This window comes from Echeneis naucrates, chromosome 24, assembly GCF_900963305.1.
Source record: "Echeneis naucrates chromosome 24, fEcheNa1.1, whole genome shotgun sequence".
In the NCBI taxonomy this organism is placed as follows: Eukaryota; Metazoa; Chordata; class Actinopteri; order Carangiformes; family Echeneidae; genus Echeneis; species Echeneis naucrates.
In genome coordinates, this window is record NC_042534.1 from 4,724,149 (window position 1) to 4,738,281 (window position 14,133).

General features: G+C 41.1%; 4 protein-coding genes across 6 annotated transcripts; 2 read left to right on the top strand and 2 right to left on the bottom strand.

The window, feature by feature from the left end:
* Positions 1-135: 135 nt before the first annotated feature.
* Positions 136-1,963, bottom strand: grcc10 (gene rich cluster, C10 gene). Its single transcript, XM_029496595.1, has 4 exons — positions 1,883-1,963; positions 1,272-1,325; positions 925-1,101; positions 136-606 (listed from the first exon to the last, which is right to left on the bottom strand). The coding sequence occupies exons 2-4, from the start codon at positions 1,321-1,323 to the stop codon at positions 467-469; spliced, it is 369 nt and encodes a 122-aa protein (XP_029352455.1). The 5' UTR covers positions 1,324-1,325; positions 1,883-1,963; the 3' UTR covers positions 136-466.
* Positions 1,964-2,003: 40 nt separating this feature from the next.
* On the top strand, positions 2,004-3,649 carry saysd1 (SAYSVFN motif domain containing 1). Its single transcript, XM_029496594.1, has 2 exons — positions 2,004-2,381; positions 2,966-3,649. The coding sequence occupies exons 1-2, from the start codon at positions 2,190-2,192 to the stop codon at positions 3,287-3,289; spliced, it is 516 nt and encodes a 171-aa protein (XP_029352454.1). The 5' UTR covers positions 2,004-2,189; the 3' UTR covers positions 3,290-3,649.
* A 464-nt stretch (positions 3,650-4,113) lies between these two features.
* On the top strand, positions 4,114-7,651 carry bpnt1 (bisphosphate nucleotidase 1). Its single transcript, XM_029496102.1, has 9 exons — positions 4,114-4,199; positions 4,621-4,742; positions 5,002-5,106; positions 5,193-5,300; positions 5,412-5,460; positions 6,093-6,184; positions 6,263-6,460; positions 6,566-6,671; positions 6,806-7,651. Exons 2-9 carry the CDS (start codon positions 4,623-4,625, stop codon positions 6,955-6,957), a joined length of 930 nt encoding a protein of 309 aa, XP_029351962.1. The 5' UTR covers positions 4,114-4,199; positions 4,621-4,622; the 3' UTR covers positions 6,958-7,651.
* Positions 7,261-12,644, bottom strand: LOC115037508 (serine/threonine-protein phosphatase PP1-beta catalytic subunit-like). Of its 3 annotated transcripts, none has more exons than XM_029496100.1 (8): positions 12,584-12,644; positions 10,984-11,115; positions 10,589-10,819; positions 10,218-10,322; positions 9,779-9,850; positions 9,492-9,643; positions 8,844-8,978; positions 7,261-8,756 (listed from the first exon to the last, which is right to left on the bottom strand). In XM_029496100.1, the coding sequence occupies exons 1-8, from the start codon at positions 12,642-12,644 to the stop codon at positions 8,652-8,654; spliced, it is 993 nt and encodes a 330-aa protein (XP_029351960.1). In that variant the 3' UTR covers positions 7,261-8,651. The 3 variants fall into 3 exon arrangements, with proteins under 3 accessions (XP_029351960.1, XP_029351959.1, XP_029351961.1); XM_029496099.1 differs by having other exon boundaries at positions 10,984-11,145; positions 12,575-12,635; XM_029496101.1 differs by lacking the exon at positions 10,984-11,115 and having other exon boundaries at positions 12,584-12,635.
* Between the last annotated feature and the right edge of the window lie 1,489 nt (positions 12,645-14,133).

Consider the following 14,133-nt stretch of genomic DNA (forward strand, 5'->3'; position numbering starts at 1 on the left):
AAATGTACATATGTAAATGTATGTAATCACTTCAGTATTTTTAAAAACATTGCTGCCAAAGCCTTATTGAAATAATAAAGTTGTGTATACGTAAAGTTGTTTTTTTTTTTCTTCCATTAATGACACAGATTCACAGAAAATCTTTTTAATACAATAAAAATGACATTTATGCATTTGACAGAATATAAAAATGGTACAAAAGATGGCATTAAAAGAAAATTTAAATGACATAATGGTAATTGTGTAACAAATAAATAGGCAATATTTCAGAAGCAATAATTTAAATTTTGCAAGGATGCTTTAAATGAAACCATAATGTAGATGCGGCATGTGTTTAATCTTTGCAGGAATGCATTAGTGTATTAAGTTTGAAGCTTTCCCAAATCTCTAGACGTCGTACAGGCACACAGATCCAAAGTATTCAATGAAATTGACCTTGCAGTTGACTGATGGAAGTAAATAGTTCCTATGAAGCTGGAATGGCTCCTCCTATAGGTGGCGTAGACAGAGGTGGAAGGAGGAGAGACTTCAGTTTAGCCGACATGGCTGCAATTTCAGGATCCTGGGTTTCATACATCTTCACCAATCTGGCAAATTTTAGAACGCCTGGCAGTGAGGCAGAGCAAAAATGTTCATGTTACCTGGAATAATTTTGAGTTAATATGATCCTTCAGTAGTTTTATCCGATGTGACAATAATGTGGCTGACTTGTCACATTCAGATGATTTTCATTTAGAAAAACTGATAATTCTTCATGTTCTCTATATTCCGGTGTGCTTAAATACAAATTTCTTAATTTAACTACACTAAAAACAGTTTTTTTATGACATCATTTTTATCGTTCGCAGCTTCAGTGAGAACCATGAGTAAATCAGATCTGAAAAGTTTCTGAAGTTCCGTCCTCTTAGAAGGATGCCTTCTTACCCTCTCCTTCGTTGTTGAATCCGTAAGCTTTGATAACTTCCTGCTGAATCTGGGTGGCCACAGGGAGCACCAGCTGCAGCATCTTGCCCATGTCGTTGCAGGCGCTCTCTCGAGCCTCCTCCATGCGAGAAGCGTTTTCAGGTACTGAGAAGGCCTGAATCACCTCACTCAGGACCACTGTGGAGGGGAGGGGGGGGTGTGAAAACACAGTACACCTGCAAAGCTATTTGACATGCAGCTGTTGAAAATGAGCCGGCCAAAGACAAAGAAAGATAAATGATGAACACAGACTTGGAGGTACAGATACAGATATTTACAGTAACCAATCAGAGGAAAGATTTTCTCACCTCTGGTCTGCTCCACAGTCAGAGTGGGCTGCTGAGCTGGAGCTGAGGCCATGTCTGAACAGGAGAGACAGGGAGGAAGCAGATATTTACCGATCAGAGCAGAATAAATCAGCAGATAAACAAACTGCTCATCGCCTTCTGGGTTATTTCAAATTAACAAAATGAGCCTTTAGTTCCGGAAGCCATGAAACTAATTCAATTCGATTATTAATCAACAGAGCAGCGTGAAACTAATGAAATGATCATTTCATATCTGGTTCGTGGTGTTTCACAGATGTCCTCCTGCTCGTTTTGAGTTTTAATTAAGTAAATGTCCTCGAAACTGCAGTGGACTTTTGTTTACAGCCCCGTCGGCGTGAAAATGTAGTGCTGTGACATTTACACACATTAATCTTATCCTGAATCGTCTAGTCTTCCTCAGTGGGGGACACATTGTTTACTGTCGAGCTGGAAAAAGGAAATGTGAACGGTGGTGGATGAGAAACTCCTGCTACATTAGCAGGAGTTAGCTCTAAAACCAACTACCGACGCAAACAAGAGTACGAACATCTCTGTAAACTGTGATGAGCCAGCAGCTGAAGTAATTACATGATAAAGCTTCAGAAACTCACCGGTGGTCAAAACAACCTATCTGGAAGAAGAGTCGAAAATTCAGCGGAATAAAACGACGCTTTTTACGGCAAAGAGCAGCGTTTTACGTCAGATGGGGTGTTTTATTTTACGACGTAACGTCCTGCTTTGCGACTGACGCTGACGTAGTAGGTAAACAAGCTAGTTTCATGGTGGGCTTTGTCCAACACGTTAGAGTGGCGTTAAAAGTCGATAAAACCGTCTGGTGTGTTTTTGATAAAGCTGAATCGGAAAAAATCTGACATGGGGACGTTTTGAGTGAGTTGTCGAAGCGGCTCGGTTGTTTTTATGTCGATGGAGCGGAAGCTGGCAGAGTTCAGAGCTCGACGTGTGGCTGAAAATGCTGCTAAAAAGGAGCAGGAAGCTCATCCAGAGCTGCGACAGCCGACCGTAGCTGCTCATCCCACAATTGCACCGCCAACAACCCCCCGGCCACACACTGACAACAACCCGGCAGAGACTCTCAGCCCTCCGATCCGGGTCAGGACACAAACATGGCGATGAAGCGGCTGCACCTTAATGGGAAAACCAAATGTCTCCACGCAGTTTTCAGAAATGTGACCATAATTAGAAAGTTTGGCAGATATAAGTGGTTCATTAATACAGATGCATTTCTGTGCCAGTGTTTGGGATGATCTGTAAAGCAGCTATTGACCACATGTCAGGACAATATAATGAAGGAAACAGTATATAATGCCCATTTATAAATGAAGGGAGTTAAATATGAAGCTGCAAAGAATGTGAATACCCAGTTAAAGTTCAGTTGCATCTAAATTGTGGTTAGTTGAACTAAGAGGTGGTCACATTGACATTATCCATGCAGTTGAAGAATTTTTCAAAGATCATTCTGATTACAATTTTTGTAGAAAAGGTTGAATTTTTTTAGAGCAGTCTAGAATTTATTTATTTTTTACTCTGTAAATAATTTTCTGACCTTTCAGACTCATTATTCAGCCCCTCTGGGGGATCCTCAAACCAGCATGGGAACCAGAATCACAAATACTTTCTTAATCCCCAGAGGGAACTTCTGCAAGACCATGAACTTTACCTTATCTTCCTTGCAGGGCCGTAACGACTGGCTCCTGGACAACGCTCTGGGGAGATGGCTGGCATCAAGACACATCATCATCTCAAACCTTTTTCTTCTCAAAGTGTTGCTGTGGCTGGTGCTGCTGGGCCTGTTTGTTGAGCTGGAGTTCGGCCTGCCCTTCTTTGTCATCTCTCTCTTTTACTGGCTCTATGAAGGACTCCGCAGTCCAGCAGCCCGGCAACCTGGAGAACTGAGCGCTTATTCTGTTTTCAATCCAGACTGTCAGCCTCTGCTGGGCGCTCTCACTGCTGAGCAGCTGGAGGGAGAGATGGGTTACAGACCTCTTGCCAACAGATGAAGTGCTGTTATGTACACAATGATGTAAAATAACGGTTTGGTTTCTTTTCAGAATGCTAATATTCAAAACTATTTACAATTACTGAACATTTTAACATCACTTTAATATTGTGTATATATATCTCATAAAATTGACATTTGTTTTTGACAACTTCACCATTGTGACAGTTTTTCTTTAGAGGCAGTTTAATAATATCACAGTGTTATAGCTGCCCTTCATTAAAGGATAATCATTAATCAACAATGATCATTACTAAAGTTTGGGATAGATGGAGAAAAAAAGTTCATTGCAATCGTGAAAGCATTATGAAAGACTGTTAATTTATATGAGAAAAGACTTAAATAAAGCATTTTGAAGTACCTAAAATCTTGTCTTTTAAGAATAATATAATGCATTGTCATATTTTGGCGGTTGTTTTCAGAGGGAGAAAACTATTTTTCTTTTTCTTATAATGTCCAACTAAAGCAGGACATAACATTTAAAGTTGGATGTTGAACTTTAAACCAAACCAGACGGACATGAGGACCCAACTTTACTCCCAGAGAGCAAATGTTCTCCGGATGAATTAAGATTAATTCTGTCTTGTACTTCCGTATTTGCTTAAGTCCGTTGGACGACTTCCTGTTCAGACTACGATAGTACCGCTCCCAGTGTTGATTAATAGCTCCTGGGTTCAGCTCAGACCTAAAATTAATCTATTCCCTGAATACCTTTTATCTGGGCAAAACTGTCTCCATGTCTGAAGCTGCTGCTGACTGTTACAACAAACGACATTATCGGCAGACATGTTAGCATCGGGCCGGTGGGTGACTATCTTGGATAAACTTTTCATCTTTGGGCGCAGAGGGTCTGCACTACCTCCATCTCCCAATTTGAAGTTTGCAGAAACTCAACCTGCCTGTTTAATTCAGTAAGTTTTCACCACGGGCCGCCACTTTACAACACTTTTATAATCGGTGATTCGACATTAATGGAAGAAAATGTCTAATCCAGCGAGCTGTTACGTGTAGCATGTTAGCTAGTTAAGCCGAGCTGAACATGTTACCTGTCGGCTGTTTGTGTTCAAGTCCCCGTTCAGTCGTTAATATTTCTGTTTCAGGGGTGTTTCCGTTAAATATCCAGCTGCAACGCTCACTGACCTGTTAAAGTGATGATGTGAACACATTGACTACACAATGGGGAAACTGTGTGTTAGCTTCGTGCTCCAGCTGTTTACAGACTTTGGATCGAAGTCCATGCGAAGTATACTGAGCCACATTAATCTGTCTGCCTGCCTGTCTCCCTGCCTGCCTGCCTGCCTGCCTGTCTCCCTGCCTCCCTGTCTGTCTCAGTAATGTCCGGCAGTCCTGCTCTGGTTTTGCGGCTGGTGGCCTCCGCTTACTCTGTGGCTGAAAAGGCCGGCTCCATAGTGAGGCAAGTGCTTCACAGCGGAGACCTTGGCATTGTGGAAAAGGTAAGACAGTAGTTTTGTGTAGGTAAAATCGTGTGTTTGTTACCAGGCTGCCGGCCCTGTGAGGTTCAGGGGTCTGCAGCTACTGCCCTGAATGTTTTACATGTTTCCCTGCTCAGACCTCAGCAGAGCTTGATGATGAACTGATCATTTCAGTCAGGTGTGTTGGAGCTGGGAAACATCTAAAACATGCAGGGCAGCAGCTGTCCAGGACTGGAGTCTTAGATGAACCTTTCTGAGTGTGCCATGTGTCCATGTCCAGACCGGAGCCAATGATCTGCAGACGCTGGCAGACCGATTAGCTCAGCAGAGCATTTGTGCTTCACTTTCCAGGCGCTTCCCAAAAATCACCATCATCGGAGAGGAGGTGAGTGAAAGATGGTTCTCATTCATTGTTGTAGACAGACAGTGAGACCAAAGGCTGATGAGTGTACACGTCTCTCTTCCATGCAGGAGCTTCTCTTTGAGGATGTGAAGGAGGAGCTCATTGAAAATGGGCAGGCAGACGATATTCTCCAGAAGAGCTGCCCAGAAGGATATAAAGGACTGAAAGAGGAGGAAGTAACTACAACACATTTCCTGTATTCCATTTATTACAAAATGGTGCAGCATATTTGTGAATATGTGCACATATTGTGATTTTCACTTTAACTGTGTTGGTGTCTATGCCAGCTTGTCGTGTGGGTTGATCCTCTCGATGGCACAAAGGAATATACTGAAGGTAGGCTCTGTTTGTGTGTGTGCCAACCACAAATCCGTGTCCAGCTCTCTGACTTTGCTTCATGTCCTCACTGGGACTGGCGGGGAATAGAGGCATGCCTTTTCATGCCTTTCTTTATTGACAACGAAGACATTTATATTCAAAATAAAACACCCAGACATAAACAAAGTAATCTTTAATAGTTGTTGTATGGTCTTTAACTGGAGTTTGTGTCTAGAGTTGATTTTAGTTCTTGTTTTTTCTCACTCTGGTTTGTCAGATTGCCTTCTAGCTCTCAGCTCTCACTGCTTCACCGGCACTTTCACCTTTTTCTTTGCTTTCTTTGTGTATCCCTGCTTCTGCTGTCTTATCTCTCTCTACCTCTACCTCTCCCTCTCTTTGGTGACCCCAGCATCACGGTGTCTCCATCACCAAACTGAGGTCCAGCTCCCACACAAAGGGTTGGACAGCTCCCAGGCTTACAGCACAGCTCTCTGTATGGGTGACAGATAGAAGCAACAGCAAGGAAATTACACAATAATAATCGTGGCAGTGTTAATCTGGACTACTTAGTTATTGCCTGAGCACTTTAATAATTGTATTCTCAGTGATTAGATGTACAATACAACTGCTGCTCTGTCACATGGCCTCAGGGCTCCTGGATAATGTGACGGTGCTTATTGGTATCGCATATGGAGGAAGAGCAATCGCAGGTGTCATCAACCAGCCTTTCTACAACTACCAGGTACGGTCTCAACTCAGTGACTCAGTGCAGTTGTGTCTTGAAAGCCGACACTCCAGTTAATTCAGATGTTGTTTGAAGGTTGGAGCAGGAGCAGTCTTAGGAAGAACCATGTGGGGAATGGCTGGAATAGGCGCTTTTGGATTTCAGCTCCAGGAAGTTCCGGGTGATCAACGAATCGTCACCACCACGCGTTCCCATAGCAACAAGGTGGTAACGGACTGCGTAGATGCCATGGAGCCGCATGAAGTTATAAGAGTGGGTGGTGCTGGAAATAAGGTGAGCTGGATTTACAGCTTTAACACTGGCCTTGTGAGAGTCAAGGTCATGTCTGTGGATGACTGGGTCGTGAATGATCTGTTGTATTCAAACGTCTTTCTGCAGATAATCCAGCTTGTTGAGGGAAAGGCCTCCGCCTATGTCTTTGCTAGTCAAGGATGCAAGAAGTGGGACACCTGTGCTCCTGAAGCCATCCTGCACGCAGCCGGAGGTATAAAGGCTTCCCACAGCAATAACAACTTTTAAAACAAACTAGCAGAATATTTTATTGGTGTGCACCCGAGGACACACTTCATCGTGTGAATCACTTTTCTAAATATCTTCTAATTGCCTTTTCCTCTGCAGGTAAACTGACTGACATGTTTGGCAACTCGTACTGCTATGATGCTAATGTGAAGCACATGAATTCTGCTGGGGTTCTCGCTACACTGCGCAACCACGACTACTATGTCAGCAGAGTACCACAGTCAGTGCTGCAAGCCCTCAAGTCAGATTGAGGTGTGTCTAAATCATGAATAACACCAATGTTAATAGGCAGCATGTAAAGCAATTTTTCACATTATTCAGATTATTATTATTATTATTTTTTTTTTAGTCTATTAAATCACTTTTACTTGAACTCTTATCTTACTTCTGACTTGAAGCAAAAGTAAATGATTTGTATAATTTACTATGAAATGTTGTTTACTGTGGAAGAATGAACATGTTGATTCAAATTCAGAGTGAATTACTTTGGTTCATGTAGTTCAGCAACACAAAGCACTTAATTTACCAGGAAGAAGCAGGAGTCAGGATCAACAGCACTTCCATTTATTTCACTCATTTGAAACTAACTCAGACAAATCTCAAAATGTTTTTACATACTGTTTCCAACATGAAGGTAAGGTTGAGGGGAAAAATAAATAAATAAAATATATACACAAGTTAAATGTTGATTAGTGGGAATGATTTACTGTACTTCATTCAATAACCACTAAGTGGGAACAGTATAATAGATCTAGCATAGTGCCAACAGCAAACAATATTGTCTTGTTGTGATGGTTTTGAGCTCTTTACAAAGCCATGCGATGACTGTAAATGCAACAGTGTTTAAGGTGATGGATGTCGACATTGACTGCTGTGAAGAACTCACAGCTTTTAATGTTGTGAAAATTAATATATCAGCAGTTCTTTTAAAAATCTTCAGCAGTTTTCATGACTAAGTGTAGTTTTTTTTTTTTTTTGTTTGTTTTTTGAAATCCTGAACTGTTTTCCTTTACACACCATCTTCTCTTGCATTGGCACAGCCTGTCTATGTTCCTACACAGCTACTGCACTGACCAGACTGAACAACACAAACTCGAAGTGCTCAAAGATGTCTGGTTCCCACATTTCCACTTATACTGACATCAGAACAAAAGAAAAAGGGAACCTTTTATACTACTGCATTGCTTTTGTCCCCCTATTTCATACCAATAATGGAAACTCTGCTGTTCAAATGTTAGGGATACAAATGTCGAGAGACTGGAAACATCTAATGCAGATAATCTATCATCTTTGAATGCCTTCGTAAACGAACAGCAAGAGCCAGCCGTGACAAATGTTTGAATTTCAAATTGACCTAAATGGCCTTTACAATTGGTTCTTGGATCTGGCAAGATATGTAGTGATACTTATTGCACTCTTGTCATGTAAATCATTTCTCTCATATCGCCTCCTGTAGACGAATAACATTCTTAAATTGAAGATAAAGCAAATAATCTTGTTTTCACACTTCCTTCTCTGCTTTTAGCCAATATAGAAGGGCAATAATTCAGTAAATTACAGGGTGAAACAGTTCATATTTTTACCCAGCTCAGTCTCACAAGTGTGCATGCATTCACAAAGCCACAATGGAGGTTGCTAATCTACAGCCAGAGAAGCATCTTTTCTGAGCATTATGTTCATTCTACAAGGGGCTGGTTTTACCGTTGTTGAACGGACTAAGTAGTAGAAATGACAGCTGAGTGAATACATATCATGGCATCAAAAAAATTGAAAAAATACCACTCGTGTTCATTAAAAATACCCACACAACAAGCAAAATACACCCCTGGAGTTTTGTTTACATGAACAAGCTTACTGAGAGGAGACTGGAGTGTTTGAGGCAGCCTGCAGAGACGTGGGCCAGAGACCAGCCGGGGAAGAGAGCAGGAGAGTCGGGACCCGCCGCTCACCTCTTTTTGGGTGCCTGAGTGGTGCGAGGTGGCGTGACTGGGCGTCCTGAATTCACCCCTCCGTACTGGTACTTGGCTTTCTTTTCTGACGGTTTCAGAATCTGGAAGTCAGAATGAGGGCAACGATGAGAACATTGGCAGTGCATAAATTATTTTTAATGTGCTGCTACAAATGCTGATCTCTGTACCTGAAAGGAGCACATGAGGGACTCGTCCACACTCATCATGCCGCCTGCGTTGTCAAACTCCCCGCAATAGTTGGGGGCAGAAAACAGCGTCACCAGCTGTCGTTTGGCAAAGAACTCATATCCGTCTTCTACAACCTGTAGTTGGGAGGAAAAGAGCTGGAGAAAAATCTTTGCCAGCAACTTTCATCATAATTAAGAGAAAGTCCTTGTGTAGTGAAGGTAATCATTTTCTGCTTTTCCTTACTCTTCTGTGATAGTAAGTGTAGAAGGAGCTACAGGAGAATACAGCTGGACTATTGTTTGTCAATTGATTAGACTGTAAAATATAATGTGAGTTTCAGACATGTCAGCCAGAAGAGTTTTTGCTATACTGTTTGTGTATAGCAAAAATTTAATTTAATATATTAGCCCAAAGCTTACTGTCCAATGAAATTATTTTATCACAATTATTCATCCATCTTTGGGGGCGCACTATGTATTTTAAAATAACTGCCTTTGATACAATCATTGATGTTTGTATTGTATTAAAATGTACAAATCTAACTAAACACAAATATTCAAACATTTTTCATTAGTATTGCTTCTGTATTATCTTCTAACCTAGTCTTATAATTTAGTGAATTTATGATAAAAGGTGTGGAGTGTTACCTGATGTGCTCGGCAGATGAGATCCAAGTCGTGGCGGTTGAGGAACTTGCTGACGACATCGGCCCCAAATGTGAAGGAAACACCCCGATCATTCTCCCCCCATCCCTGAACATCTTTGTCCGGATCCGACCAGAGTAGATCGCACAACAACCCTGGAACAAATCAAGTACACTGGTGAGACAAAAACACACAGCTGGAAGTGTCTTGTAGAAACAAGTGTTTTGTTCCAGGATATGTAACCATCTCACGACTGTAGTTCAGTCAGTCAAACATACAGAGGCACAGACCTGTATCTGGAACATCAGTTGGTCTCATAATACGTCGAATCTGTTCCATGGACTGAAGATCAGGTGACAGCCCTGAGGAAAACAAATTATTGTATTTTCACTAAGTGACACATGCTATTGCTAATCCCATTTGATCATGTGGGAAATTTTAAAAATATCAACTTTTATTCATCCTAAAAACTAAGTGACAATGCAAAAATGCTCTAATGATGAGTAAACACTTGCATTTACTTAAAATAATTGTAATTTGTTATAGTAATATAGAAAGATTGATAAAAGATGATTATTTAATTACTGTCTTTGAATATTAAACCATTCAACATTATCGTGAAATAGAACCCTTATGAATTAATAAATGCTGATAAAATAGGTAAAAATACCATTGCATCACACAGAAATCACATTAAATAATAGTACACCGTTCACAAACTTCACAAACCTCCATGGCAGCAGAAGATCTTCTCATCAATAATTGCAGCAATTGGGAGACAATTAAAACAGTCTGTGAAGGTTTTCCAGAGTTTTATGTTGAACCTGCGTTTGCCTAAGGACAAAACAAAGAAATGTGATTAATGAAGAGCAAATTTGACAAAAACCAGTTGTACAAGGGGACTGTTAACTAAATAATGATGGATTAACCCTAACCCTAGATTCTAATTTGTGTTTTTGTAAAAGGCAAGGATAACTAGAGCCTGTTAATAATAACCCATAAGATTCTCAGTTTTGTAGCTTAAGAAGAATTTTCAAAATCTAAAACAGATAAAAGTCTTTACAAATGTAACCACAACAAACGTGTGTTTTCCAATTTACACTCGTCGTAGAAGCCGTAGATGCGATTTATGGAGGCGCACTCATGGTTCCCCCTGAGCAGGAAGAAATTTTCTGGGTACTTGATCTTATAGGCAAGCAGCAGGCAGATGGTCTCCAGAGACTGTTTCCCTCTGTCCACATAATCTCCCAGGAACAGATAGTTGGCCTCTGGAGGGAAACCTCCATACTCGAATAGCCTCAGTAAGTCTGTGTACTGTCCGTGGATATCTCCTGAAATTACATGTTTGGGTATCAGAAGTTGTAATGTGTGCTAAATTGGCAACACAAGTTCAATGATGAATGTGGCATTAAATGATTGGATTAAATGATTACTACTGTAAATCACAGAGAACATAGTCAGTGTGTCTTGAAAATGTCAAGTAAAAAAATCTCACCACAGATTTTGAGTGGAGCTTCCAGTTCTAACAGGATTGGCTGACTGAGGAAAATTTCTCTGGACTTGATGCAGAGCCCCCGCACCTCAGCCTCTGTCATCTGCACTATCTTCCCTGGACGACATCCTCGCACTGCAAGACAAAAGTGCAACGAGGTCAGTACTTGGGGATGAGTAAGTATTAGACTACTCATGCATCAACTTCAATTTCACAATTGAAGTTAAGTAAGCACTTTACAATAACAGCATTTTTTTATGCTGATGCCTACAAACATTAGACTACTTATGTTTTTCTAAGTTTTTGTCTACAATGCCAAAAATGTCCACCAATTATTATGAGAGCGATAGCATGCTCCAGTTTTGTTTTTGTTTTTCAGCAATGTGGTTAGCCACCCCTTTGTTTACATTTGCATCATGGAGTGCCATGAAAGACAGCTGACTATTGCATTTGCTTTCTCGTGGGCAGACATGCCATTTACTCCAGTCAACACGGGTTGTTATGCACTGGCAAGTACAGAAATGAACCGCCTGTTGGCTCAGCTGGAAGTGTGTGAACAAGGAGGATGGGGTTCATGACAGCTTTATGTATAAAGAATAAAAAAAGAAGTGTGTTGTGGAGTGGAGGTCAGCATTCTTTTAGTGTCCTTCATTTTAAAACTAGAAGGGGACTCAATATAGCTGGTACCCACTTCCAAGGCCTAAAAACTTAGTCTGATCCAAAAAATTATCTGGATAAGGACTAAATTGTATAAAGAGCAATATCTAATTTACCTTAAAAAATGATTAGTGTCAAAAAATAAACCTTAAAAATATACCTTTGATTAATTTGTAATGGCAAAAAACAAAAACCCAACAACAAACAAACAGCAAAAGCAGGCTGTTGAGCAGTAACAGAGAAAAACAACAATAAGACATTAACTAAGATCAAGAAGAAATAATACAATAAATGAACCAAATGTGACAAAAAAATGAATTGATGGAGAGTAATCAGTTCAGGGTGAATTTGTATAGTTTTGCAAAGTCTCATAGTTCGTATTAATGTGTTGTATTAATTAAACTTATGGAGGTTTTTGCTGATCGCCCACCCAAGGGGGCGTGTCCAGCCGACTCGTTAGCAACCAGCCGTGCCAACGAGAACAGTTAACGTTACTTAGCAACCGCGGCATCCAACGTATTTTCTTCGTTCCGTTAAAAAAAAAAAAGAGGAGATACGAACCTGTATATTTCTTTAGTTTGACAGTAATGGCGTTGCGTTGTATGGCTAACTTAACGTGGTTAGCTCTGAGGTGGATGTGTTTCCCTCCCACCTATCTTCCATTTTACGCGCAGTGCCGAGCATATTTTAACGCCGACAAACTGCGCTTCTTTCTGCGGACCGGGACGACACATTAACGGTCACCGTGTTTAGCCTTTAGCGCCGCGGTTAGCATCACGGGGGTCGATCCAACACAAACAGCCACAGATGCAAGATGGTTTAAAAAAAAAAAGAAAACAATAGAAATAAGTTAAAGGTGGCGACTACGAATGAGCTACGTAGAGGTCAGTCGTTTCGTCGAGAAAAGCAAACGGGAGGAGATAAATGTCCAGGACGCTTCTCTTACCTTCCAGCAGCCGAGAGATCAGGCTGTCAACGTTCAACTCGCTCTCCGCCATGTTTCTCATTCTGTGCTCGAGCAGGCAGGACTGTGGGCGAACTCTTCCCCGGGAGTGGACTTGGAGGCTGGAAGGAGTGTCAGCCTGCCCACGTTAGGACATCCTCCATCATCCTCCACCGTCCTCTACCATCCTCTACCATTCTCCATCAACCTCCAACATTCTCCATGATCCTCCACCATCCTCCATCATCCTCCATCAACCTCCAACATTCTCCATGATCCTCCACCATCCTCCACCATCCTCCATCATCCTCCATCATCCTCCAACATTCTCCATCATCCTCTACCATGATCCTCCACCATCATCCTCCATCATCCTCCACCATCCTCCACCATCCTCCACCGTCCTCTACCATCCTCTACCATTCTCCATCAACCTCCAACATTCTCCATGATCCTCCACCATCCTCCACCATCCTCCACCATCCTCCATCATCCTCCATCAACCTCCAACATTCTCCATGATCCTCCACCATCCTCCATCATCCTCCATCATCCTCCACCATCCTCCAACATTCTCCATCATCCTCTACCATGATCCTCCACCATCCTTCATCATCCTCCACCATCATCCTCCATCATCCTCTACCATGATCCTCCACCATCCTCCATCATCTTACACCATCCTCCAACATTCTCCAACATCCTCCACCATCATCCTCCACCATTCACCATCATCCTCCACCATGATCCTCCATGATCCTCCACCATCCTCTACTATCAAACTCCATCCTCCACCATCATCCTCCAGGTTAGACATGTCAGACGAAACAAATCAACATTTTATACAGCGGACTAACTGTTAGCTACTTATACTAGACATTTATCATGAGATATAACTTGAGGAACTCCATAAGTTGGTGTAAGATGCATTTTGTTTAATAGTTTAATACATTGGGTATGATTCTATGATAACAACTATTATAAAGAAATAGACAAAGTCTTGATTATTGTAGCAATTTTATTTTATCAATAAATAAAAATGACTAAAGAGAAATGTACAAAACAACACACGGAATATATCACAATATTTGTGTAGTAAAAAAAAAAAAGAAGACATATTTGTTGTACCATTTAATTATACATTTACAATTGGCATTTAATTGCTTGTAATGCGAATGTGAGAATATTTTTCTTACAGTTCTGTAATCCAGTCTGCAGCTCCATGCAGATTTAGTTATTTGGCTTTTTATCAAGTTTGGAACGCAAAGAAAATTGCAAACAACTGTTCCCAGCAAATCCAGTTTAACAAGAAAGACTAAGTGTTGTTTGTTTAAAAGAGTTTCAGACAAGCACCTAGTGTAAAAATTAAACATTGGGCAAAGAGGCCTGCGTAATTTTGTCAAAAAAGCTGGACCAAATCTTGGCTACAATGCACCTGAATATTGGACTTGCATTATCAACAGGTGCCAATAAAGAGGACTCCAATAGCTGTTTCTGCTGTGTGTCACCTCTTCAGTCAGATTTCTGTCCTGTAGTGTTCAAAAATTCCAAGA